Source organism: Xiphophorus couchianus, chromosome 11 (genome assembly GCF_001444195.1).
Source record: "Xiphophorus couchianus chromosome 11, X_couchianus-1.0, whole genome shotgun sequence".
In the NCBI taxonomy this organism is placed as follows: domain Eukaryota; kingdom Metazoa; phylum Chordata; class Actinopteri; order Cyprinodontiformes; family Poeciliidae; genus Xiphophorus; species Xiphophorus couchianus.
Genome location: NC_040238.1, coordinates 26,937,329 through 26,963,592, shown reverse-complemented (window position 1 = coordinate 26,963,592; position 26,264 = coordinate 26,937,329). Strand labels below are relative to the sequence as shown.

Sequence of the window (26,264 nt, the reverse complement as noted above, 5' to 3'; positions counted from 1 at the left end):
TTTGGTTATTTTTTTTGTTCGTTTTTGTGTTGCACTTCTAAAAGGTGGTGAAATCTTGCCTTCGTAGTTTCTGTAACCAACTAAGTTTTTGTAATAACAGATGAAAAATAGCTCTCATGTGAGTTTTGTGAAAGAAAAAACAGCCCCACAGCATGATGCTACCACAGCAATGCTATGCAGATACACTGTTGTTAAGATTGAATTCGCCCAATTTTAATGTACAACTTAGACACTCACTTGCAACATTCTTATAACACGCACATGTTAGGTCTTGTGAGCTTGTTAATCAGCCTGTACAGTCACATTCAACAAATCAGGAAGTGTTTTCATTTTGTCAGATAAAAAGTATTGTTTGAAAATAACATAATAAAAGTAGGTATTAAACACACGTTTCCATAAAGCCCACATTTCTCTATTAAAAAACAAGCAAGGTGTTTTGCATAAATATGCTTTTTTAGGCTTGAATAGTTTGGTTTTAGGCTAACTCCTTTTAACACAACTTGAACACAACAATGGTCTTTTCCAGCGTCCAATCAAATCGTTTTTTGAAGTAAAAATTAGCCCTCAGTGGTCCAAGAGAAGCGGTTTTGCCGTTCGTCGTCGTTTGCGAATGCTGCGTGTGCGTCTGATTTAAGGGCGTACCAGAAACAATTCAAAATTGTTCAGGCTGGAACCTTTGTATTTAGAAAAAAAGAAGAAGAAAAAAGCAATTATTTGCATTCAAATTTTTAACGCGTTAAGATCTATGGAACTACTTTATCAAAATTAACATGCTAAAGTCCCAAAGTTAGTTACAGCACAATGAGAGTAGTTGGAACAAAAGTTAATTAAGGTGTAAGTTTACATTTTTTTAATTAAGATATCAATCAATAATCAATCAAGTTTAATCAGGTTTATTTGTATGGCACATTTCAGCAACAAAGCAGTTCAAAGTTCTCTACATAAAACCACAAAAATACAAAGTAATAGAAAACACAGTCAACAACTGAAGCATTACAGTGACAGATTAAGGTGAGATTGACTATTGATTTCAAGGTAAAAAGGCCTGTTAGAAGATATATGTAAAAAAGAATAGATTTTATGCATTAGTAGCGTTTAAGCAGTGCTGTTAGAACAAAAAAGATTAAATAATTTCACATCCTAATATCAGTTCATAACTAGAGTCAGTGTTGTTAAAGTTGTAAATAAACAGACCGTGTTAGTGGAACTATAAAGTCTGAGGATGATCACTTGACTGGCTGTAGAGTAGGAAAAAACCTTTTAAACGATGTTGTTAAAACCGAGCCGGCGTTTTAGTTTCAGGTTACAGTACAATAATTACAGCACAGTCAATTATTTTTTACTTTATTCTGTGAAGTAAAGAGATTTAGCAGAAAATATTCATCGCCAGGAAGTCGCCTTTGTACATCACGCCAGTCTATTCTCTAAAGAGCCACCTGCTCATTACTAGCTGTGATATGTTAATGTGGAGGTCACCTCTAATTATTTCAAATAATCAACATTTACCTCGCAGTTTAGGCATTTAGTGTGCATGTGAATCCCCTCTCATATCCCCCTTCAGTCCTCATGTGCAATTGGAATGGACCAGAACTCAAGGAGTGGGTCTGACATGGCTGCTGTTTGATGCCCCCTGCTGCAGAGGGGAGGATTACATATTTGTCAAGGTCAATTATTGAATGCAAGGGGGTTACAGCTGGAAGGATCCCCCCCTCCACACACACAAACACACACACACGGACCCCCCAAAACCGCCCCAGAGAGTCATAAATTATCCAAACAACACATTTATTTTAAAGTCAGGATTTAGATCTCAGGGCTGCACAGTGGCGCAGTTGGTAGCACTGTTGCCTTGCAGCAAGAAGGTCCTGGGTTCGATTCCCGTCCGGGGTCTTTCTGCATGGAGTTTGCATGTTCTCCCTGTGCATGCGTGGGTTCTCTCCGGGTACTCCGGCTTCCTCCCACAGTCCAAAAACATGACTGTTAGGTTAATTGGTCTATCTAAATTCTCCCTAGGTGTGTGTTTGTGTGTGAATGGTTGTTTGTCCTGTATGTCTTTGTGTTGCCCTGCGACAGACTGGCGACCTGTCCAGGGTGTACCCCGCCTCCCGCCTGGAACGTAGCTGGAGATAGGCACCAGCAACCCTCCCGACCCCATTAGGGACAAGGGTGCACGGAAAATGGATGGATGGATGGATTTAGATCTCCTCCCAATTAAGGTAATTTAGCATGTGTTTTCTTTTCTCTCCTAAATGCTTCCATAGCATCAAGTCAGGTGTGGGCTACATCACTATCCCCCTTCCTCCTTCCTCCAGCCCTACACACTAGCAGTCCCAGCAAAAAAGCAAAAAAACCCAGAAAAAACAGAAGGATGTCCTGAATTGCTAGATCTCTCTCACCTATTAAAGCAGCCCTGCCTCTGAGTGGGGCACCTTGATCCGTCATCTCTGTGATATAGAAAAAAAAGAAAAATAGATTTATTTTTTTTTCTTGCTTTCTAACGCTCCTTCAGAGGCTCAGCTGCGCGCTCCCCCTCCCCACCCCACCTCACCCCTGTACCTTTAAGGCAATGGAGAGGGACAAAAGCGTCTGCGGAGGAGGCGCGGGTTTATTCCAGCGCGCTCTGAGGCAGGGCAGGTTCTGAGCGCAGGGAACCACAGCAGTGCGCAGTGTGTGCGTGGAAGATGCGTGTGCTTGTTGCTCCGCGGACGGAGAGAGGCGGCGAAGAAGAGAAAAGGAGTTTCCAGCGCAGCTAACAATCAACTCCATCCTCTTGATTTTTTTCTTCTTCTTCTTTCCAACTTTTCCCTCTGACGGCTGGGATGACACATCTGGCTTCACGCTTCTAATTTTTTTTAAAAAATCTCATATTATTTATTTTCCTTATTTTATTTTTAAAGGCTTTTCTTGTTTGTTTTTATTGTTCTTGTAGTTGGGTGTGCGCAAAAAAAAAAAAAAAAAGGTACTTTGTCCTATGCGTCTCCAGCCTCTGACTGAGCGGCAGCAGCAGCGGAGGTGTCGGCACTGCTCACCTGGACCGGAGCGCACCGAGCCGAGCTTGCTCATGTTCCCCGCAGAGCAGCGCTCCGATACGGGCGGACGGCTGCTCTGAGGCCCGGAGCGGTGCGGTCAAGTCCAAACGGCGGTGTGGAGGGGGGGAGAAGCAGAAGAGACGCTACAGTTGTGGATCTTATACAATATCTGCGGCTGTACCAGGAGACAATCACCAGCAGGAAGAAGCTCTAACCTCCTCCTCTTCATCTTCTTCTTTTTCCTCAACGTGCAGGATTGAGGGAGAGAGAGAGAGAGAGAGACAGAGAGAAGGGAGAGAGGGAAAGAGATTTGCAAGCTCCGCTTTCTTTCATTGCAACTGACTTGTTGAAGGGATAATAATAATAATAATAAAAATAAAAAAACGGAGAAACAACAAGAAAGAGTGCGTGGAGAGAAGAAGAAAAAGCATTAAGATTGGATATTGAACGGAGCGGGGCATGTGGATATTGGCTCTTATCTTTTCCCAGTGCATCTTGAATGGTGAGTGATGGTTATGCGCACATCGGAACTTCAAGTTTAGCCTAATTATCGCAGCGTTATCTGACGGTTCGAAGCCCAGCCTGCACGGTGCCGGTGCTGGTCTGCGGAGAAAATTCGATTATTTCTTTTTTTCTTTCTTTCTTTTCTTTTTTTTTTTTTAGTGATGCTTTATAATCGAACGGATGAGGAACAGGCTGTTGCTATGTCCTGTCACAGGCTATGGGCTCTGTACGTGTGGGGGCTCAGGGGGGTGGGCTGACGGTTCAGTCCGCAGGAGCCCTCATGGAGCTCAAGTGTAAAATTGTTTCGTCATTTCTGCAGGTTCAACATTTACAAATAACCTTTTATGAAGGGAGATGTGAAGCAGAAAGAGAGGAGAGGGAAGCAAAAAGAAAAAGAAAGGGAAAAAAAATGTAGGCTGATGATAGGTGCAGCCTGTGCTGCAGAAGCAACATTATGTATTTCCAAATATTGTTTAAATTCCTCAATTAAACCTTAAATTTAAGGTTTGAACGACATCTAACAATTATTTAGCTTCATTATTAGCAGCTTCTGAAGGTGATTATTTATTCTCCATCCTAAACCTGCACAGGGCCTCAGTCTGTGTGGCTTTTCCTGCATTTGTCTGCAAATCAACAGCAAATAATCAATTTGTACTTATAAAACCTGCCTCATGAAAGGATATTCATTGGCAAACGATTTTTCCTCAATATACTTCAGTGCTTACTTGGTGCAATCAGCAAATTGTTTAAATCTTAAAGCTGCATTTCTAATTTATTTCAGAAAATCAGTTGTGCCCCTCGGTCCCCCTTTAATTAGAAGAATAATAATTGTTTAAATTCAACATGATAAAGTGAGCCTGAAAACGAGCCAGCATTTTGGTGGAAATGTGATCCATTTACATACATGCATTTTTATTATTTTAGGTTATTAACAAAGTGCTGTAACATGGGATTGCATGCTTTTTGTTTTTTTCCCCCTGCAACATCCAATGTGTAGCTTAAGAATTACGAATACATAGGTTGTCTGCGTTTTTTTTTTTTTTTCCGGCATTGCACCCGCCATATTAGAAGCACAGACGTGGAGTCATTTTGAATTGGGGGGGAAAGAAAAAAAAGAAGACAAGCCCTTTATAGCCCGTGCCTAAGTGCACATCTCACTAAATGAACCCATACATCGTTTTGAGCACAGCAAAGTCCTCGAAAGACGGGCTGGATAAGAAGCTTTCTGCTCACTTTGGAATAAGGGTTACTTTTTATTATGATTGTTACGGCAAATACAAGAATTGAGGAAAGGCGGAGGCTGTGAAGGGGGGGACAGTGGTGTAATGGGTGGGATGTGCGTGTGTTGGGGGGCAGATATCAGTTAGACAGAAAAGGAGGATGTTTTAAAGCTCTTCTGGGAGGAAAAATTGAAAGAAAGGGGTTAAAAGTGGCCAGAGTGTGGACTGAGATCAGAGGACGATACGTCAAGCAAACATGACAGGCAAACCATTTTGTGGCCATGCTAAGGGCTCAGCGAAGACAGACGTTATTTGGAGGGGGAGACTTAGAAAAGAAAAAAAAAGCAAACATGATTTTCTGGAAACAGATCCTGGAAACAAAAGAGGACGCCGCTGGTTGCTGCAGGACTGTCTCTCTGTATCGAGCTTAAAAAAAAATAAATAAAAAAAATTCTTCTGTTTGCTTTGCTGGTGAATGGCTTTTCCAGTCTCTTTGGTCCAGGCAACAGTGTTGCAAAATGGCTGCTGCTACAGACAGCTAGAGGAAAACTTTGAATGGCAGACACAGCCAGTCGTGCAATAGTGATAAATGTTAGATTTGTCGTATATATATTAAAATAACCTCGCTCTGTTTGACGCTGAGCTTCTTTGTCGAGTCGAAGAATTAAACGCAGCCATTTTTTTTTCTTTTTTTTAATAATGAAACACTCAGATGCACCATAAACAAGCCTCCCTTTGTATTTTCACTCCTCGTCTTTCATTCGCAATAAGAATCTGTGACTGCTGATCTCTGATAGCTTTGTTTCTGCCGCCTGTTTGTTGTGCTTCAATAGGCCTGCAGAGACTAAGGGGCTGGTGAGCAGCCTCCAGCAGAATGTTTTTTTTATTTTATTTTCTTTTTTGTTATTATTATTTTGCACCTCTTCTGGACTGAGAGCTGCAGCTCTATGAAATGAAAGCTTTTAGAGCTCCCGTCCAGTGCGGGCTGCTGAGGTTGTCTCTATGGAGACCCAGGTAATGAGTGCTGCTGCAGTGTGGGCTTTGGGCAGGAGAAAACGCTGCACTCCGTTCAGGTGACCCGAGCAACGCTTTTCGCTATATTACAGCCCTTTACTCCTTCCTTGCAATTACATGATGATTACCTTTCACTACTTGGTCTGATTTGCTTCAATGATCGCATTGATTTGTTTATATTTTGTTATGCCTTTTCATGAAGGAAAGAAAAAAAAATCTAACTCTGCAGTGAGCATTTGTGAGCCCGTCACACGTATCCCCCCACCTCCCCTCTTCCCCGTTTAGCTCCGAACTGCTATTTGCCAATTTGAGGACACATTTGCAAGCTCATCTCCAGCGCATATAAACAATCCACTGCTGCAGAGAGTGAAAGCTGCTGTGGAGTTCACTTCAGCGCCGCTCGAGCCTTTGAAGTGCTCTCGCAAAAGCGCCTATTAAAACCATAAATGTAATAGGAACAAAATATTCTGATTATTAGGGGACAGAATGGAGGAAGTGGCATAATGTTGTTTTATTTTGGGGTTTTTTGCCCGGGGATGAGGACAAGGCTGAAGCGGATGCTCCATCAGACCCTAATAAGCTCTGTAAACATACAGTGGAGATCCTCTGTTGGCTTTTGAATACATTTAGCTTTCTGTGTGGAACTGAAAGACACATTAAGAGATTAGACCTCTTAAGTTCATCATGTTATAAAGTAGAATTTAGGTTGTTGTTTTTTCACTGCACTTGGGTTTACTGATAGTTTCTGCAAAGTAAACTATTTATTGGGTCATTCATGTTAGGAAAATGCGTCCAAGTTGTCTGAACCCCATGAGCACGGTTATCACTGCTTCTCTTCAGGGAGGCCCTCTTGTGAAGACGGAGATAAAGTAGATCAAAACATACAGAAACAGTCTTTATGTTTAGGGAAAAGAAAACAATCATGGAACATCAAATATGAAACACTATTGTTATAAAGGAAACAACAAATATATGATAATATATACATTTCACCTAACATATCCCAATTTCAAACAGGCTTCTTTAGGATGTGAATTACTTACAGAAGTATGATTTATATCACCCAGCTACAAACAGTAACTGCATTTATTAATAATTTCAAATGTTCTGATATTTATTGATGCTCTCATAGAACAAACAAGTGGACAAAATAGTAAAAATAACCTTTCCGACAATGCTGTGTTTGTTCTTTTATTTAATGTCATTAATTGGAATTTATAGAGGCTACGATAAATCAAATTCTTATCACGATAAGAAATGTTTCACGATAAAAGGTGCGATAACTGCCCACCCCTATGTGTTGACATGTTGACAGATTCGTGTTTAATTTGTTTCCCCATCAGTTCTTAATCCTGGAGAACAAGACTAGTGCAAGCACTTTTGAAAGTGAAGATCTTACTGGGGTCGGGCATCTGTGCTCGATACGATATGTTTATCTGATATATTAACGATACATGAGATGCAATTAAGCCCAAAGCTTTTATCACAGGAGGATCTTGTGTTATTTTCCATATCAATGAACATCTGACTTCTATGAAAATTCTACCATAAAAGTGTAATTTGCAGCTTTTCGATATCTTAGTAGTAGGAAGCAAAAAGTTTATTTTCCAGATTCTCAATATTATATTATATTATATTATATTATATTATCAATAAGAATAGGTAAATCTCTTTGACACTGTTCATAATGGAAAATGTCTTGACCTTTACAGAATACAAAAAGTGGCTATTATTTTCAAACAAGGACAATTAAAGTGAAAAAAAGTTTTGATTTACCAAAAAAAAGGACATATAATTCAAAAGTATTGACAGAAGATACTCACATGATTTGCATGATTAGGGTGAAATGGACTATAGATGCACTTTCAGCTTTTATGTTGGCAGACTTGCTGTAGTTCTATTTCCAAACTGTAGGTGGTAGTGCTGAGAAATAATACTGATGTGCTGCTGGAAGGACAGCAGAAGAAAAGCCTCACGTGTCTTCTTTTATTTTTTACCAGAACAAACCATTCATGTATCTAGATTTTATCCAAAAGCTCCTCAGCATCTAATCATGGTTGCAGTACTGATCCACTGGTGTTAGAAATGTCTAAAGTCAGAGTCTGTATTAACATGATTTTTAGGGTTGCACTGATTAAATTTTTATGTACTGGTTCCAATATTTGAATATTTAAAAGTTCTGATTTTTCCAGATTTTGTTGAAAACTAAAGACAGAAACATAATTTTCTTCTAACTTGAGTTCAGCTATCTCTATAGCAAGTTTACAGTAATGGGCTTTTACATATTTTAGTAGCAGGCAGCTATATGTAGTAGCTAAGCTTAAATTGTAATATTTAGAAGCAAGAGCTAAATTTTTCTTGGATGCTTTTCATGTTTTTAATTTCTGGTTGAACTTGAAATTGCCTACATCTCATAAGTTAATGTATGTTTACTGAAGTAGTTGTCAAACAAAATTAATTTGAACTTTGCTGATTGTGTCAAACACGGCTGTTTAATAAATTATGATTCATCAATATTATTTGGAAAACTTCTAAGTAAGGTTTTTTAAGAAACCATATGATAGCAACTTTGATTTTTCAGAAATCCAGGGCAGCCACTTTGATAGAAAACGTTTTTATAGTAGCGACACTACAGAGGACGATTCCCGCTCTACGGTTCCTCAAAAGTCATTAATTTCACAGCATTTTTTAAAATTACTCTTAGATACCGTATTCTGTTCTATTTTACAGTTTTAAACAACTATCACCAGTCAAAACAAGGATGCTTAGAGGTCACATGAGGGCCAAAGAGAAAGTGGGTCTCTGAAGACCCACGCCTTTTGGTTTACATCTGTCACTTCACGTAGAGGCAGGAAGGGTTGACAGAGTCGAGGCAACACACATCAGCAAACAACAGCCGAGCTCAGCTCTTCAGTCGCACTTTAAAATCAGCACACCAGTCAACTGAATGTAGGCCACGGGGAGCAAAGCTTCAAAACGCTCGGTTTGAATAAAATGGTGGTCATATTTCCATTGGTTCTATACAATAACACAGTGAAACAAGTCATTATTTTAAGACAGATACAATGATATAGCCTTAGTCACTTTTCAGGTTTTTATTTAAGACTGCTCATGGCAACGAATAAATTAAAGAGGCTTTAATCCTTCTGTAAATATGAGAAGTATCATAGCTAGTGCTCTAGATGGCAGTAAGAAGTCCATTTTTATTTTTTTTTAATAAGATGCTGAAGATGTAACATCAGAAAGGATTAGTGACTCACTCTTTTTGTGGACAGAGCGGACTAATCACTTTGGGATTTGTTGGTGCCATCGGGTCAGGATTCTTTTTAGTTTCTTTGAGGCTCCGCAGTGCGCACATGTGCCTCGACTTGGCTGTGAGCAGACTCAAGCATATGTTAATGGATGCACATTGAACTGTTAAAGGTTTCATTTAACCCAGACTGGAATGCTTAAGGAGATGTTGGTGTGTAGTGAGGCAGAAAAAGAGGGGGAAGACGGGACACGCAGAGACGGATCATCTTATTTTGTATCTAAAGCTCAAAGAGTCGGATCAAATCAGCTTGTTTTCTTTTTCTTCCAGAAACAAGATGGTGACATAGTCCTTATTCTTTGTTCGTGTTATTGTAAATACAGCAGGCCACGATCTGCAGGAACTAGACTAAACATTGTTGTTGCGCTTTTTGGCTTAGTAGTGTGGGTTAATTTAAAGAGAGATCCTCTTTTTTCTGCCAAGATGTAAACATTGTGTTGTGTTTTGAATTAAATATGGGAAAGATATTAGATAAAATTTACTAAATTGAAGTGAAATAGGCTTGAAAACAATTTCCAGTTGTTGTAGAGAGAAATATTGCAGATATTAGTAGGCTGTAAGCTTGTGGAGGGTTGTTAACAAAACCTCCCCAACCATCCCATGGTGCCATAATGTTGTAAACCACCAAAATTTAAAACATAAAATGTTTTTAGCAGTCATTCCACTTGCTGCAAAAACAATGGAACATATTGTTGCAGTTACAATAATGTTGTTTAAGGTCTTTATTTGGGGTGTTTTGATTTTGATAAATAATTTTGTGGAAATATGAAATTAAATCCTAATACCTAGGTGCAGGTCTCCTGTCTTTATCGAGTAACACGGACATAAAAAGTTAATATCAGCTGGTTAATTGACCGGGCTTTTGGCTCGGGTATCTAGCCTGCTGCTTGTCTGAGTTGCTGTTTATAGCTTGCCAAATATATCTTTAATTTCCTGCCTTAAAACACGCCTTAGTTTTCATACCATATTTAAACATAAACTAGCCTTCTGGTCAGCAGTGTTCAGCCATTACTCGACACAGCTGATGGAAACTATTCTCACTTATTCACTTTCTCTGGCTCATTTTTCCACTAATACCTACTCAGCATGACCTCACTCAGCTCTGTACAGTTATAAAGGTTTTCCACATGCAATGATTGTGTGGTACCAGGCCCACTTTTCAGAACCTCCTTCGCAAGGGTGCAGAGTCGGGCTGAAGACGCATCAAAAGACTGTTGGTCACTGATTGGCTATTGGGTGACGTCACAAGGGCAACTCCCTTGCCACAGTCCAATACACCATTTGTAAAAAGTCGCAACTGAGTCTGACAATAAGCCATGGAGTGAGCTGAATATTCAACATGTCCTCCATTGTCGGGTACAGATCACGTCATGATACTTCAGACCACAGGTGTCAAACTCCAGTCCTCAAGGGCCAGTGTCCTGCAACTTTTAGATGCGCTTCTGCTGCACCACACCTGAGTAGAATAATTAGGTCATTAGCAAGGCTCTGGAGAACTGATCTACACAAGAAGGAGGTGATTAAGCCATTTCTTTTCAGTGTTTTGTACCTGAGGTACATCTAAAAACTGCAGGACACCAGCCCTTGAGGACTGGAGTTTGATACCCCTGCTTCAGGCTCTGGAGTCACCCAACTAAATGGAAAAACCCGCCCACGAGGACTGTTACTCAGTCATAATAGTGAACCACTTAAACTGTTTAGATACTACAGTTATTGACTGTCCTAAAAGTTGCTTGATGATGTCATCAACTAATCTGCATATTTCGCCATGGGCTTTAAAAGAAAAAAATATTAATGTCAGTAAGTCAAAATGTAATTAAAAATACTCTAAATATGTTTTTGGCAAATAAATGACTGAGGCTGCGTGAATCAAAAGCACTAATTTATTTTAGTGTGGCAGTTTCTTAACCTTAGGTCACATAAAAATACTATATTTAGATTATATTTACATTCTTTGTGGTTCATAGTGGTATCAGCGGTAGGTTTGCACATACGTGATGCAATTGCAGTATGGAAATGGGATGGAGTTGATCTCCTCTCTGCCCTGACTGCAGGCTGCTGTCAGACTGACCACCTGCAGCTGTTGGGGTGGGAGGGTCTCAGTGCAGCACTCATTGCTGATATATGATTTGTTCTTTCGTATGCTGTCGCCAAAATCTCCAATAGCATCGAAAAAAGTTGCTAGATTTATCTCCAGATGCCTTTTTGAAAAAAAAAAGTTGCTAAATATAGCAACAAAGCGACTAAGTTGGCAACGGCGTGTAGAGTAGAGCCGAGTCTGTAGAGCGGCTGAGTGCTTCTGGAAAAAGGCCAATAGAAGAATTTAACATGTAAGAGAGGTATGAAGGTAATGTTTTGCAGTTTTGACACAGTAACTTTTACAATCTTCAGTGTATAACTGATTACTAAGTCATACTTAATACAGGTGCTCAATATGGCTGACAGGACACATGTACTGAGGGGCTCGGCAAGGGGGACTTGCTGGGTTGGGTGAGGAACCCGTTGATAACTGCTTGCAGTTCTAGTTCTAACTTCAACTCACGAGGCAATTCAGAAACAAAGACGTTTGCTTTATTTGCTAATACTTACAAACAGTTAACAACAAACTTGCATACAGAAACAGAAGATCTTCCTATCACAGAATTTTGGCTTGTGTGTCTCTCAGGATAAAGAGAGGCTACAGTTCAGCATGATGGCAAACCTCATTACTTGGATGTCTGTGAAATTTTCTGTGGTGTTCTATCTTCTCTGAAAATGCCATGGCACCAAAAAGAGCTTGGTCCAGTCGTGAGCTAAAAGGAAAGGTGACTTAACAGGATAACAATTAGGTGTGTTATTTATGTCTGTGGACTTTTACATAAAGTAGGGCAGTAGGTCAATGGAGTTGACCCCAATGATGAAGGAAAACCTTGGACTTGGTGTTCCCTCGCCCGGACGCGGGTCACCGGGGCCCCACTCTGGAGCCAGGCCTGGAGTGGGGGCACGATGGCGAGCGTCTGGTGGCCGGGCTTTTACCCATGGAGCCCGGCCGGACTCAGCCCGAAGAGGAAACATGGGCCCCCCCTCCCATGGGCCCACCACCCGTGGGAGGGGCCAAAAGGGTCGGGTGCACTGTGTGATGGGTGGCGGCCAAGGGAGGGGACCCTGGCAGTCCGATCCTCGGTTGCAGAAACTGGCTCTTGGGACGTGGAATGTCACCTCTCTGGTGGGGAAGGAGCCGGAGCTAGTGCGTGAGGTCGAGAGGTTCCGGCTAGAAATAGTCGGTCTCACCTCGGCGCATGGCTCTGGTTCTGGAACCAGTCTCCTTGAGAGGGGCTGGACATACTTCCACTCTGGAGTTGCCCAGGGAGAGAGACGTCGGGCAGGAGTGGGCATACTTGTTGCTCCCCATCTCGGCGCCTGTACGTTGGGGTTTACCCCGGTGAACGAGAGGGTACCATCCCTCCGCCTACGGGTGGGGGGACGGGTTCTGACTGTCGTTTGTGCTTACGGGCCGAACGACAGTTCAGATTACCCACCCTTTTTGGAGTCCTTAGAGGGGGTACTGGAGAGTGCTCCTCCTGGGGACTCCCTTGTTCTGCTGGGGGACTTCAACGCTCACGTGGGCAACGACAGTGAGACCTGGAGGGGCGTGGTTGGGAGGAACGGCCCGCCCGACCTGAACTTGAGTGGTGTTCTGTTGCTGGACTTCTGTGCTCGCCATGGATTGTCCATAACGAACACCATGTTCAAGCATAAGGGTGTCCATATGTGCACTTGGCACCAGGACACCCTAGGCCGCAGTTCGATGATCGACTTTGTCATCGTTTCATCGGATCTGCGGCCGTATGTCTTGGACACTCGGGTGAAGAGAGGTGCGGAGCTGTCCACTGACCACTACCTGGTGGTGAGTTGGCTCCGGTGGTGGGGGCGAAAGCCGGTCAGACCTGGCAGGCCCAAACGTGTTGTGAGGGTCTGCTGGGAACGTCTGGCGGAATCCCCTGTGAGACGGAGCTTTAACTCCCATCTCCGGCAAAACTTCGAACACGTCCCGGGGGAGGTGGGGGACATGGAGTCTGAGTGGACCGTGTTTCGTGCCTCCATTGTCGAGGCGGCCGATCAGAGCTGTGGCCGCAAGGTTGTCGGTGCCTGTCGCGGTGGCAACCCTCGAACCCGTTGGTGGACACCTTCGGTGAGGGATGCCGTCAGGCTGAAGAAGGAGTCCTATCGGGCCTTTTTGGCCTGTGGGACTCCGGAAGCAGCTGATGGATACCGGCGGGCGAAGCGACATGCGGCTCGGGCGGTTGCTGAGGCAAAAACTCGGGCGTGGGAGGAGTTTGGAGAGGCCATGGAGAAAGACTTCCGCACGGCTTCGAGGCGATTCTGGTCCACCATCCGGCGTCTCAGGGGGGGGAAGCGGTGCAGCACCAACACTGTTTATAGTGGGGATGGTGTGCTGCTGACCTCTACTCGGGACGTTGTGGGCCGGTGGGCAGAGTACTTCGAAGACCTCCTCAATTCCACCAACATGCCTTCCACTGAGGAAGCGGAGCCTGGGGACTCTGGGTTGGGCTCTCCAATCTCTGGGGGCGAGGTCGCCGAGGTGGTTAAAAAGCTCCTCGGTGGCAGGGCCCCGGGGGTGGATGAGATCCGCCCGGAGTTCCTTAAGGCTCTGGATGTTGTAGGGTTGTGTTGGTTGACGCGACTCTGCAATATCGCAAGGACATCGGGGGCAGTTCCCCTGGATTGGCAGACTGGGGTGGTGGTCCCCCTGTTCAAAAAGGGGGACCGGAGGGTGTGCTCCAATTATAGAGGGGTCACACTCTTAAGCCTCCCTGGCAAGGTCTATTCAGGGGTCCTGGAGAGGAGGGTCCATCGGATAGTCGAACCTCGGATTCAGGAAGAGCAGTGTGGTTTTCGTCCTGGTCGTGGAACACAGGACCAGCTCTACACCCTCGGCAGGGTCCTGGAGGGTGCATGGGAGTTTGCCCAACCAGTCTACATGTGTTTTGTGGACTTGGAGAAGGCGTTCGACCGTGTCCCTCGGGGAGCCCTGTGGGGGGTTCTCCGGGAGTATGGGGTACCGGGCCCTTTGATACGGGCTGTCAGATCCCTGTATGACCGGTGTCAGAGTCTGGTCCGCATTGCCGGCAGTAAGTCGGGCTCGTTTCCGGTGAGAGTTGGACTCCGCCAGGGCTGCCCTTTGTCACCGATTCTGTTCATCACTTTCATGGACAGAATTTCTAGGCGCAGCCAAGGTGTTGAGGGGCACTGATTTGGTGGCCTTAGGATCTCATCTCTGCTTTTCGCAGACGATGTGGTCCTTTTGGCTTCATCAGATCGTGATCTGCAGCTCTCGCTGGAGCGGTTCGCAGCCGAGTGTGAAGCGGCCGGGATGGGGATCAGTGCCTCCAAATCCGAGGCCATGGTCTTGAGCCGGAAAAGGGTAGAGTGCCTTCTCCGGGTCAGGGGGGGTGTCCTGCCCCAAGTGGAGGAGTTTAAGTATCTCGGGATCTTGTTCACGAATGGGGGAAGAAGGGAGCGGGAGATCGACAGGCGGATTGGCGCAGCGTCTGCTGTCAAGCGGGCGCTGTACCGGTCCGTCGTGGTGAAGAGAGAGCTGAGCCAAAAAGCGAAGCTCTCGATTTACCGGTCGATCTACGTTCCCACCCTCATCTATGGTCATGAGCTTTGGGTCATGACCGAAAGAACGAGATCGCGGATACAAGCGGCCGAAATGGGTTTTCTCCGTAGGGTGCCTGGGCTCTCCCTTAGAGATAGGGTGAGAAGCTCAGTCATCCGGGAGGGACTCAGAGTAGAGCCGCTGCTCCTTCACATCGAGAGGAACCAGTTGAGGTGGCTTGGGCATCTGGTCAGGATGCCTCCTGGACGCCTCCCTGGCGAGGTGTTCCGGGCACGTCCCACCGGGAGGAGGCCCCGGGGAAGACCCAGGACACGCTGGAGAGACTATGTCTCTCGGCTGGCCTGGGAACGCCTCGGGATTCCCCCGGAAGAGCTGGAAGAAGTGGCCGGGGAGAGGGAAGTCTGGACCTCCCTTCTGAAGCTGCTACCCCCGCGACCCGACCTCGGATAAGCGGAAGAAGATGGATGGATGGATGGAGTAGGTCAATGCTGGGACCAAGCAGGTAGTTGTTGTAAATGAAGGACCCGGTCACTTTTTCTTCATTGTTTGATTTTCTTTTTCCCACAAAATATAGATTTTAGTTGAACCTAAAATGAAATAAAGCTTGGGGATGAACCTAAATGTAGCCATGTAGGATTCACTGGGCTTTCTTCAGTTCATTTATGCATACAGTTTTTCAGTCGCTAAAACAATGAGTATATAATGGAATTTAGCATCCATCCATTTCCTTACCTTCCTAATTCCTAGTATGGTTTTTCAGCAGTCATTGGGTAAAAATGCGGCAAAGATTGCTATGGCAACACAGAAACAAACATCCTTGCAGACATACACATTTACTGTCATCCACCTGAGAGCCTTGCATGTTTTAGACTGTGGGAGTACTAGAGGGCCAGGGTACCAGCTGAAAACATTATAACAAAAAAAATGGCAAGATTTACACCACAACTCTATCTTGCAGCGAGCAGCTGTGCTATCTCTCCGCCATGCTGACATGAGTTTGAATATCTAAAAGTAAGTAGCATATTAACAAGCTTACATATCTCTTACTTCTAAGAATGTTGGCTGCTTTTATGTTGGGGTTCTGAAATCAGAATACGATTACGAGTTTACACAGTTTGGAAATTTAACCAGCAGAAGGAAGAGGTAACGCCTGGAGAAAAGCCGTCCCTGCACCTTATAAACATCACTAATAAAACAGTTATCTATGACTTCGCTTCCAATCAACTGTAAATTATTACATTTTTTATTGTATTGAACCTGAATCTTTAGAGTAGCATGTAAAATTCTGCGATGATGCCTAAAAATATGTTGATTAGTTGATAAAAACGGTTTGCTCCATTATTATGTCTGGCTCTTAATTTCCTCAAACAGGTTTATTAAATGTTTATTATTAAGCACACTTCTGTAAGATAGGGACTACTTCCTGCCGTCTTCTTTGTGGTTTGCGCCAGTGGCAACATCTGGTTGTTGATCATGTGATTCATGTGATGTTATCATTGCAGTTTTGCAAAATTAACTAATTTCGATACAGCCAAAAAATAAAAATAAATAATTAAACACCTCATGCTAGTGCTAAAACCTTTTTTATTGAGAACAGAAGGTTTTTTCAAAATGTGGTGCATTTCTTTTAAGTGAATTTATTTTTGAAATGTCAACATTGTCCAATGGAAATGCAGCTACTGTTCTCTGTGAAGCAGCACGCATTCTTCATTACGAGATTTATCTCTTTCCTAGTTAACTGTCTTTACTTCTGCTCTGTTACAGTACATCTGGGCCACAATAAGTTCGCTTTCATCTATAAAGTTGCAGCTGACACATAGAAGATGAGGAGCAAGAAACAGTCAGGGACTCTGGAGCTGATTTTGTGCCCCACTGACTGCCTTACTGGACATGTTCATTAGGCAGAGCCAAACCCTTGATTAGCATTCCTAATCCAGCTTCGTTCCCGCAGCCGGGAATGTGTAACATTTTCAAACATTCTGCCGAATGTTTCATTAAAGCGCTGTTAGCCCCCCAGCTCCATTCTGCTCCAGTCTACGCTCTATCAGGCCTTACCCAGAAGTGATTATGCTAATTGCTGTTTGATCAGATGATTAAATTATAATTTGATTAATCCCGGGCACTAAACGCTCTGAAAATGTTGCTGTGTGTTTTTGCTGCCTGGCGGTGTTTGCCGGGCCCTCTGTCGCCAAGCTGCCGGTTTAGCGCACGCGACCCAGGTGTCGGACGGGATGAGGGATACGCGTCAGGCTCCGATGGAAGGCGGGCACGGCCGTGAGTGGAACCCCGGTTTGATGTGCTGTGGCTTCATTATCACAGGAAACACGGCGGTTAATGAAAGCCGCTTCTCATCTCTGTGCAGATTGAGGGCAGCTCTAATGCAGACAGCTGCCATTTTCTCAGTAGCGTCTGTCTCTGTTGCTCTCAGCTGACAGTGTATCCATCAGGGTGATTTATTATAGCGGTGCATCAGGCTCCCATTCTACACCGCTAAATGATTAGATTTCTAAACCATATTCCCAAATCACAAGGTGAGCTTCTAATGCACCATGATGTAAGAAAAATACAGACAAAGCGATCTCTCTTACTGTATGTATAACATAAAAGCAGAATATAGATCCACCCGAATTCAGAATGTACTCTGTAGGTTTTGCATAGTGGAAGTAAGTGAGGAATTAATACTGTTGCCTTTGAGGGAAATGGAAGGCTGAAGATGGGAGGGGCTCTGAAAGTGGCAAGTCATCTGACCCACAATCCTTTCTTAACCCCAGGATTTTGATTTGCCCTCCACTGCCACCTGCGTCCTGTTTTTTTTTTTTTTTTACCTCTTTCTTTGTGTCCGTATCAGGGGTGTCAAACTCCAGTCCTCAAGGGCCACTGTCCTGCAACTTTTAGATGTGCCTCTGCTGCACCACACCTGAATAGAATAATTAGGTCATTAGTAAGGCTCTGGAGAACTGATCTACACAAGGAGGAGGTCATTAAGCCATTTCACTGCAGCGTTTTGTACCTGTGGCACATCTAAAAACTGCAGGACAGCGGCCCTCAAGGACTGGAGTCTGACACCCGTGCCGTAGATAGCATGCACTGTACTAAGGCCTTCACATGAAAGTGGTTTTATTAAAAAGAAAATCAGTTTCTTTTAAATAATTCCTAAGCTTGAACCTTCTGATGCCATGAAAGCATCACAAGGACTTTCAAATCAAAAGAACATGCACCAATCAGAGATTTGGGGACAATTTCTGATCTCCGGTATTTGTGAAGCTATGACCCCACTGATACTGATGTTAGTTGAATTCTCTTTTAATAAACAAACTTGAGAAGCATTCATATTATTTTCTTCTAGACTTCCTACTGAGGGTGAATTTTCATAATAAATGCAAAATCGCTCAGTGAGTCTGTGAGAGCTAATTTAATGCAAAAAGAGAGGAGTGGAAGTTAACATTCTAAACTACCTTTAATACCTTTTATTGGCTGTTGTACACTTTAGTAATCAAGTAATCTATTGACTATTCTGATGATTAGATGAGTAACCAAATAAAAACTTGTCCCATTCTGTAGTAATTACCTAAGCTAATAAAAGAAATATATGAAAGAGAAAAAAAATGCTAGTTAAAAAAACTACTCACTGTTTTTAAAGAAAACATTTTAATGCAATATTATTAAAGTCTTTTGAAGGAGAATTTTTAATTTGTTTTGGTCAAAATCTGATTTTTGAAATTTGATTCAATAACTTTTGTAGGCAGTGTATTAAGAGCAGCTCTTTACAGCTGCAGAAGCTGGTTTATTAGAAACATGCTACCCAAATATTAATTGGGGAAATAATTTAGATCCTTGTCTAAAACACTTCCAAACCTCATCCTTATCTTCAACAATGTTGCAACAACATCATAATTTATCATTTGCAATTTCAATCCCTTACTTTACTGATTAGTTAAAAAAAAGTAATTTGATTACATTAGCATGTTACTTCTAGCATGTTAATGTGCATCACTGGTTATATCTGCATTGTTAAAGGGAGACCTAAAAATGCAGCTGCTATTATTGAAATTATATTGTAATTTTAAAAACGAGTGTTGGTGACAAGTTTCTTTCATGGAACGAATGAGCTTTAATTGCACTTTGTAGGAAAACAGATGACACTAAGAATGGACAGACAAGCTGAACATTTCACTGTCATAAACATTTTCCACTTGCATTTTAGGTGCCTTGGGATTAATTAAAACAATCCATCAATCCATCCATAAATCTACGGTAAAAGAAAACCTGGACAGATAAGAAGCTGCGTTTCCACTGACCTCATAATTGTGTAATTTGACATCTTGAAAACAAATTTGCTTAGTGGAAAAACAACAATTTCAAAAAAACTTTCATTTTTTGATTAAAAGCTGTGGCGCTAGGATGAGGTGGAGTTTTATTGGCCTCATCAAAATTGTTTTATTTCACAAAACTGCAATGGAAAAATTTTTTTTTCACATCATACGAGTCACATGATCACCAACTAGATGTTGCCACAGGCTCAAACCACAAAGAAGATGACAGGAAGTAGTTGGACGATGACGACATGGCATATTTTTCAATGACTTGTCACGTGAACAAATTTATTCATGTGGGATTTCTTGTTTAAACCCAGTTGAAGAATTGTGATTTTTTTTTTGACATTAAGATTCACAAAGTTTTGCGCACATTTGTAATGGAAACAAAGTTCTTGTGCCTCAAATGTATTTATCAAGAAAAAGAAGTCAATGAAAAGTGAACTTTTATAAACCGTTATCTGCTGGTTTCTGGCAGATTAACGACACTGGAACTAAACATGTAGTGCCTCAGGTTATATTACGCATGTGCTGCAACATCGCATAAGTAGTGTAGATTATCTTCAAGTTGTCAGCCTTCCTCCTTAAGCTAATCTCTCCATTCAAACACACACACTGGGTTTAATGTCCTCCTCCTCTTCCTACCTGATCCACTCTCTCCTTCTGTCTCTTTTTCCCCTCCATCAGCTCAGTCAGGCTGCGGTTTAGAAAGCGAGCAAATGTGGGTGGAATCTTTAATGAAACAGAAATAATGCCACTCAACCACTCTCTGAAAGTATGCACAGTGTATACTGCACTTCAAAGTATTACATACAAATTTAAGTCAAGTACTGTCGAAAGGTTCAGAAAGTCGGAGACTAAAGAGGACATCTCTAACAAAAATGCTCTGTGTGAAACGCAGCTCTGGTGGTGCTGAACGGAGGTAAGAAATTTAGGACTCCAAAGTTTCTGCACCAAAACCAAAGCCAACAAGGTGGTTGGATCAACATCACTAAACATCCATCGCAAGCGGTTAGCATAACCATGGCAACACACGCAGGAATGCTGGAGAAAGCAACAGAGTGAGTTACTGAGTGAAATCAAAGTGTTTTGGAATTTATTTGCTATTTAGACCCATAGAAGATGTCAGAGAGAAAATGTAGTCCATCTTATGAGTCCTCAGGCTGCTGAGCATTTTAAACATTAATGTGGTGAGCTGTGGTGAATGAAGCACAAAGTATAGTTAGGTAAACCACTTGTCAGGATTCTGTGTAAAACATGGCCGTTATAACTAGGAAGGTAAGAAAATTCACAGCAAAAACACAAAATCTACCAAGTATTTTTGGTCTAGTTTCTAGTGCAAATATCTTAGCGCACTTGAAATAAAACATAGGAAATTTAAAAGTAACTTTTCATTAAGAAACATGGGAGAAATAGTACTAGTTATAAGTGAAATAATCTGCCAGCGGAACAAGAAATTTTCCCATATTATAAATAAAAATGTCTTGTTCCACTGGCAGATTATGGCATTTAGTTTTTCATCAATCTTAAGTAATTATTGATTTTAACAAGCTCCTGCATTTTGCTGAAAAGTTACTTGTAAGTCACTTTTGTCATATTTCATGTGTACTAATAATATATTTGCACTAGAAACTAGACCAAAAACGCTTGATAAGAATTTGTGTTTTTTGCCGTGTTGACTGTTTTTGTTCATATATTAGGAATTAATTGGGCTAAAACATTATTTTTGAGAGGTTTAAATCTTGTAAATAATTATCACTTAGACTTGGTGAAGCCTGGAGATATCTCAAATAACAGTAAGCAATGTTACACTGGGAAAACATAAGTAGCAGTAAAAAATGTAACAGGTTGTTTTATTTGCCTTTCCTTTAGCTATATTTGTTTATCACAGAAAACATTAAGTATAACACTGCCTCAGGAATAACTTCAGTTTTCAGCTGTTCAGACCGGAAATAAAAGGCGAGAGCTGCTTTCCCCAGAGGTAAAACAATCTGCCTCAAAAGCTCATTATGTGGTTTCATTTATTGAAGTAAATTTATGAAAAGTTGGTGGTAAATTTGGCTGCTCTGGTTTGTTTTCTTCTATGTAGTCTACATTAATATTCTAAATTGATCAAAAAGATAAAACAGAAATGCAGACATTTATTTTAGAACAGTGATTTATTTAAAACAAATCAAAATCCATTTTCATCCCATCCTTACTGTGAGGGGATCGTTCAGCAGACGGTTTTGCACGTACACGATTCATTTATCAGCCTGGACGAGGAGAGAGCCGCTCTGACTGGATCTGGGAGACCGCTGCTGTGCAAAGATTGGGCCACCTGTGAGAATTCAGGGTAGATGAGGGGCCCAAAGCAGAACCTGATGCTCATAGGAAAGAGTAAGAATGAACTGTGGTTTCACATCAGTCTCCACTAATGTCAGAAAAGTCACCAGATCTGTCACTGGTTGCTTTTATTTAAAGGCGCAGTTTTACAGTATGTGTTTTCCCAGCACATAGTGCCATTTTATAGTACAATCAATTAACTATGTTAGCTTTAGTTGTTATAGAAATGCTACATGTATCAAACATGACTTAAAAGAAATGTGACTTAGTAATTTAGCACATTGAAATTTGGCCTCTGTCTCTTTAAAAAATCCTGCTCTTTCTAACACTCCACTTACAGGAAGTCATCACATCACTCCTCTATTAACCGTTTAACGTTTTTATCAGCGTTGCACTGAGAAGTAGTTCATATAATGATGTGCTCAACTGCAGATGTGCAGTTCCGCCAGGTGTTTGCTAATTGCTGCTGGCTAGTATGAAGGAGCAGAGTGGGGAAGTCGCGGGTTAGGGGTGCTCTATGAGGCCGAATCGCGGATGCTTGGAAACTGCAGCTGTTTTTGATGAGGAAATAACATAATCTGATGTAAAGCACAAAATTGTTTTCACGTAATTCTAAGAGTCACTATCGGGGTTCAAAACTGGCCGACTTGGTGACCATGACTATGCATCAGTTTTTCTGCACCAGTCAGACCTTTGTTTCTCTGAAACACAAGTAGTATAACTGCAATGTGCATGATGTCTTTGATTAGCCTTTGACTATCCTTACAGGTACTTCTGTCTAGAAAATGGAAACGTTCACTAATGAAGAAGAAGAAGAAGAATTACTTTATTCATCCCAGCAGGGAAATTATTTCGCTATTACAGCAAGAATTTTTTATACACAGATTAACACACACACACGACGGGAGCTGAGTCTGCAGGCAGCCAGCTGAGCCGGCGCCATTTTTGAAGGAGGACATGCGGCAAAGGTCGTCGGGACCTTTGCCGCATGTCCTTATATCGCATAACATTATATCGCATAATGTTATGCGATATAAGAATTCATAATGTAATGTTAACCCAAATGCAAAACCGTAGAATTTTTATTGTATTTTTTTAAGTTTTAGACCTCTTGGATAATGAAACCTGCTTTCTCGTTGTTCTGTCTGTGTAGAGGGTTGCTTGGTTTCACATTCCCAGTCTGCGACAGAAAGTACTCTCCAAAAAGCTGATGTTGAAAAAGTTCCAGTGATAGTACTATCTGCGTCCCCTAGAGTTGTATTCATATGCAAAAATGATGGTTTGCTACACACCCCGGTTTTAAAGTTCTAGTTTGGTGTGTATTCAGTACATTACATATTGAATTACTGGAGATTTGGTTACCAGTTGTACCTGAATACAAAATAGAAGGTCAACTGTCTGTGAAAACGTGTTTTATATATCGTACATAGGTAAACAATCCAGTTGTTCTACACAACCCCAATAGTGCAATTCAATAGATCCAACAGAGAGTCCTAAACCAACATGGCTTATGGTGTCGTGGATTTCTCTGTCTCTACTTGGTGTTTGTGTCCTAACTCAAAAATGACTAGTGTCTTCTTTAACCAGCCTTTGTCCATTTATTCACTTGTTGGGGGTTCTCTTCTCAACGGTGTTTTTTTCTTCTTCTGTCATTGGGTACATCCACACCAGACCTGTTTAGTCCACGTTAGTTGAACTCTAGTTTCTTGCCAAACGAACTCTGGTTCGATTGCAAACCTAGATCTCTGTTCGATTGGAGTGAACGCTGGTGCAGTCCCAATGCATATATGTAATTGGGCATCATTCCAAAAGCAGGAAGCGAACTATAGCACAGGGCATTCTGGGTAAATGCAGTCAAATTAAATACTGTGTCTAGCAGGAGAAATGGCTCGTGATCAGACATGGATTAACGAGGAGGTAATATTTTATATTAATAAGACAAAAGAGAAATTCTACAACCTCTAAAATCTGACACCATTCCATTTTTGCCTACATTTCATAAAGAAGGGAGTTGCGCTTAGTGCTTTCTTAAATTTTTTTGTGCTGTTTCCTTCAGTGGTTCTTCGGTCTTTGATGTAAAAACACCCTCAGTCAGTTTGATGTCACACATTCTTTATATATTTGATCAGTCTTCCAAGTAACAAGTGGTTGGTAACGTTGCTGTGGTCTGCCGGCTTTCATGGAAATGAGCATTCACTGCCATAGCCCACTCAAAGGTGACTCTTATTTTGCCCTCCAGAGAGCTGACATCAGAGGAAGGTAAAATTGGTTTTACATGGGAGCTGCATAGCGCTGAATGGGGATCTTAACATTATTCATGAGAGCAAATTGGGCACCGTTGATTTAGAAGAGTGGGGGGACTCTTGCATGCACACATCTATGCTCAGTGCGGTGCTTATCTTTGTCGCTTATTGTGTAATCCCCTCGGGCAACGGGGGAAAGGGTGGAGGTTTGGGATGTCATCATGAAAACCAGCCTGTCCTCCACCCAATCTCCACCCTTCCCTATCAGTTGGCCTTGCCCCTTCCCCCATCCCCACCACACTCCTTCCCTAGGCGGCTCCTTCAGAGTTCTGCCTTAATTACCTGATTTGCCTGTCATGAGCTGTCAGTGTGACTCAGTGCTATAGCTTACCCCAGTGGAGTCGCCCTAATGCCTTGATGCCTCAGTGCAAGCTGTAGCACAACAAAGATCTCTGACCTGGTAAGGGGCACAGTGTGGCTCTGAGCCAATCAGACCCTGCTGCTTCAAAATGTTATCAGCCTTGAGCAGGGAGGACATGTTAAGGCTAATAGCTAATTTAAAACCCTGAACGAATGGAGGAAACCAAGTTGTTGTGGCAGACCGCTAAGCAGTGAACCTCAGTGATATGGCAAAAAGATGAAACACCATGGAGTTGTTGTTTTTTTTTATTTCAGTGCTACAGGAATACTGGAATACTCTGCACAGGTTTTGCATAAGCTGATTAAAGTTGTATGGTTGAGGTAAATATAAAATGAGCAGGCTTGAATTCTTATGGGCTAAAATATGGGTTAATGTATAGACCTTTTTATGTTGTGTTTAAGTGGGATGTGTATTGATCAGACGCTTACTTAAATAAATTGGTGAGGTAATTTTGAAAGCAACCACTGATTGACACTGTTAGAGTGGATGATAATGGGTTATATACTGTAGGGTTCCAAAGCCTTCAGGAAAAGATTGGAATATTAGTATTATCCATGCCTGGATACACATGGGAAGAAAAAATTGTTTTGAAAAATATTTATATTGCCATCTGTCCATTAAAAGATTTGTTATACAAATTGAAACAGTAAATTTTAGTTTTGAAAAGTCTGGAACTTTGTTATGAAGAGTGCTCCATACAGTGAGGCCAACATGCAGCAAACAGCAAAACGCACTGTGAACACATGAATGATGCGAACAAAAATTCAAATGCTGCAAACAGAAAAATGCTGCAAACAAAATAAAAATTGCAAGCGCAAAAAATGGAAGCTAAATCCTAAAAGCAGCAAAACAAATTCAAACAAAAAAAAATGCTGCAACTGCAGGAAATACAAGTGGAAAGGAAAATGCAGAAAATAGTAAAAAAACAGCAAATATGAATTGTTGCAAACTCACTCCACAAACGGAAATGCTCCAGACGCCTAGCTGGAGTCGATCGCCAAATCGTATAGACCAAACCCTCAGTAAAGACAGAATGTTAAGATTTAATAGGATGGTCAGAAAAAAGGAAGAAAGAAAAGTTGTGTTATAATTCATGGAGTTTTACAATATTATAGAGCTATCACATATTCACGTAGACCTACTCCAGACTCCCCATAGTGGTCTATGGGCAGAGCCTCACCTGTCATCATGGAAAATAATATATAATGATAAAATAATTTATATTGCTATTTTCACCCTGTGGTTTGTACTATAAAGTACCCATTTTTCATTTAGCTTCACCAATTCTGATTTTTTTTTTTTCAAAATCACCAAATGTTCGCATTTTCCCATTCAAATGCTCGGAAGCAAAGCTAGTGAGGCAGCAGCGAGCAGAGCCTCACCTGGGATTGCACAACCTCGCACTAACTGCACTGGCTGCCATTCTATGGGAGCATTATATACTGTATATACAGTATATATACTGTATATATGCATGTGTTTTCATTTCATGTACAGTAGTTGGAGCATTTTGTCTGTGGTTGCAACATTTTTGTTTGCTGCGTTTTTCTGTTTCTTTTTTTCATTTGTTATGATGTTTTACCTTGTTTCACGTGGTTGCATTACATGAAACTAAAAAAAGAAGAAGCATTTTTTTTAGCTTGTTTGTTCAGGAGCATCCAGAATATACTTGTATAACCTTATTTCTAAGAATGTTGCATTGTTAAAACATTTCCTCATTCAGACACTTCAAGATGAATCTTACGATAGCAGGCTAAACCCAACAAGATGTCTCTCTACCAAATCTGACTTGATGTCTTGCCTGCACACCAAGCCCAAGTCAGTATCTATGTTTATCGGCTTCCAGACATTAACGCCCACCCCCTCGCACATGCACTTCCATCTGACACGCCTGCATACACTCTCCTTGACTGAAACACGTCTGGTGCCCTTGAGCTCTAAATGGTGTAGCAGCGGCTCCACAAAGGGGATGACTACGCGAGGAGTCACCTGCAATCCACGATTAGAGGATTTCAGCAGGGCCTGCCACCAATAGGTGCTGACATGTGGGACTGTGCTAAGCATTATTCCACACAGCTAGTGGAGGAGACCTACTTCACTGGCCCAACAGGACTCCGTCTCCCTGCTGCTGTCCCCTCCTCTGAGACTTACCAGGGTAGACAACGCAAAAGGAGAGCTCATCATTTATGCATATGCGAGATTTATAATTGAACAAATGACTTCTTCTTTTTGGTGTGTTTTTCAGCAAAGCTGAATCTAACA

The 26,264-nt window shown here is 42.0% G+C and overlaps 1 protein-coding gene across 4 annotated transcripts in view; it reads left to right on the top strand.

The window, feature by feature from the left end:
* The first annotated feature begins 2,554 nt into the window (after positions 1-2,554).
* dscama (Down syndrome cell adhesion molecule a) overlaps positions 2,555-26,264 on the top strand; it is a 102,029-nt gene continuing 78,319 nt past the window's right edge. For 3 of the 4 annotated variants that reach the window (XR_003597346.1, XM_028032128.1, XM_028032126.1), the window contains exon 1: positions 2,556-3,531. Coding sequence is in view for 3 of the 4 variants with exons in the window: in XM_028032128.1 (XP_027887929.1) it covers positions 3,489-3,531 (43 nt within the window). In the remaining variant the exon portion in view is untranslated. Of the gene's footprint in view, positions 3,532-26,264 lie in introns of all 4 variants that reach the window. The other variant, XM_028032129.1, reaches the window with a different exon arrangement.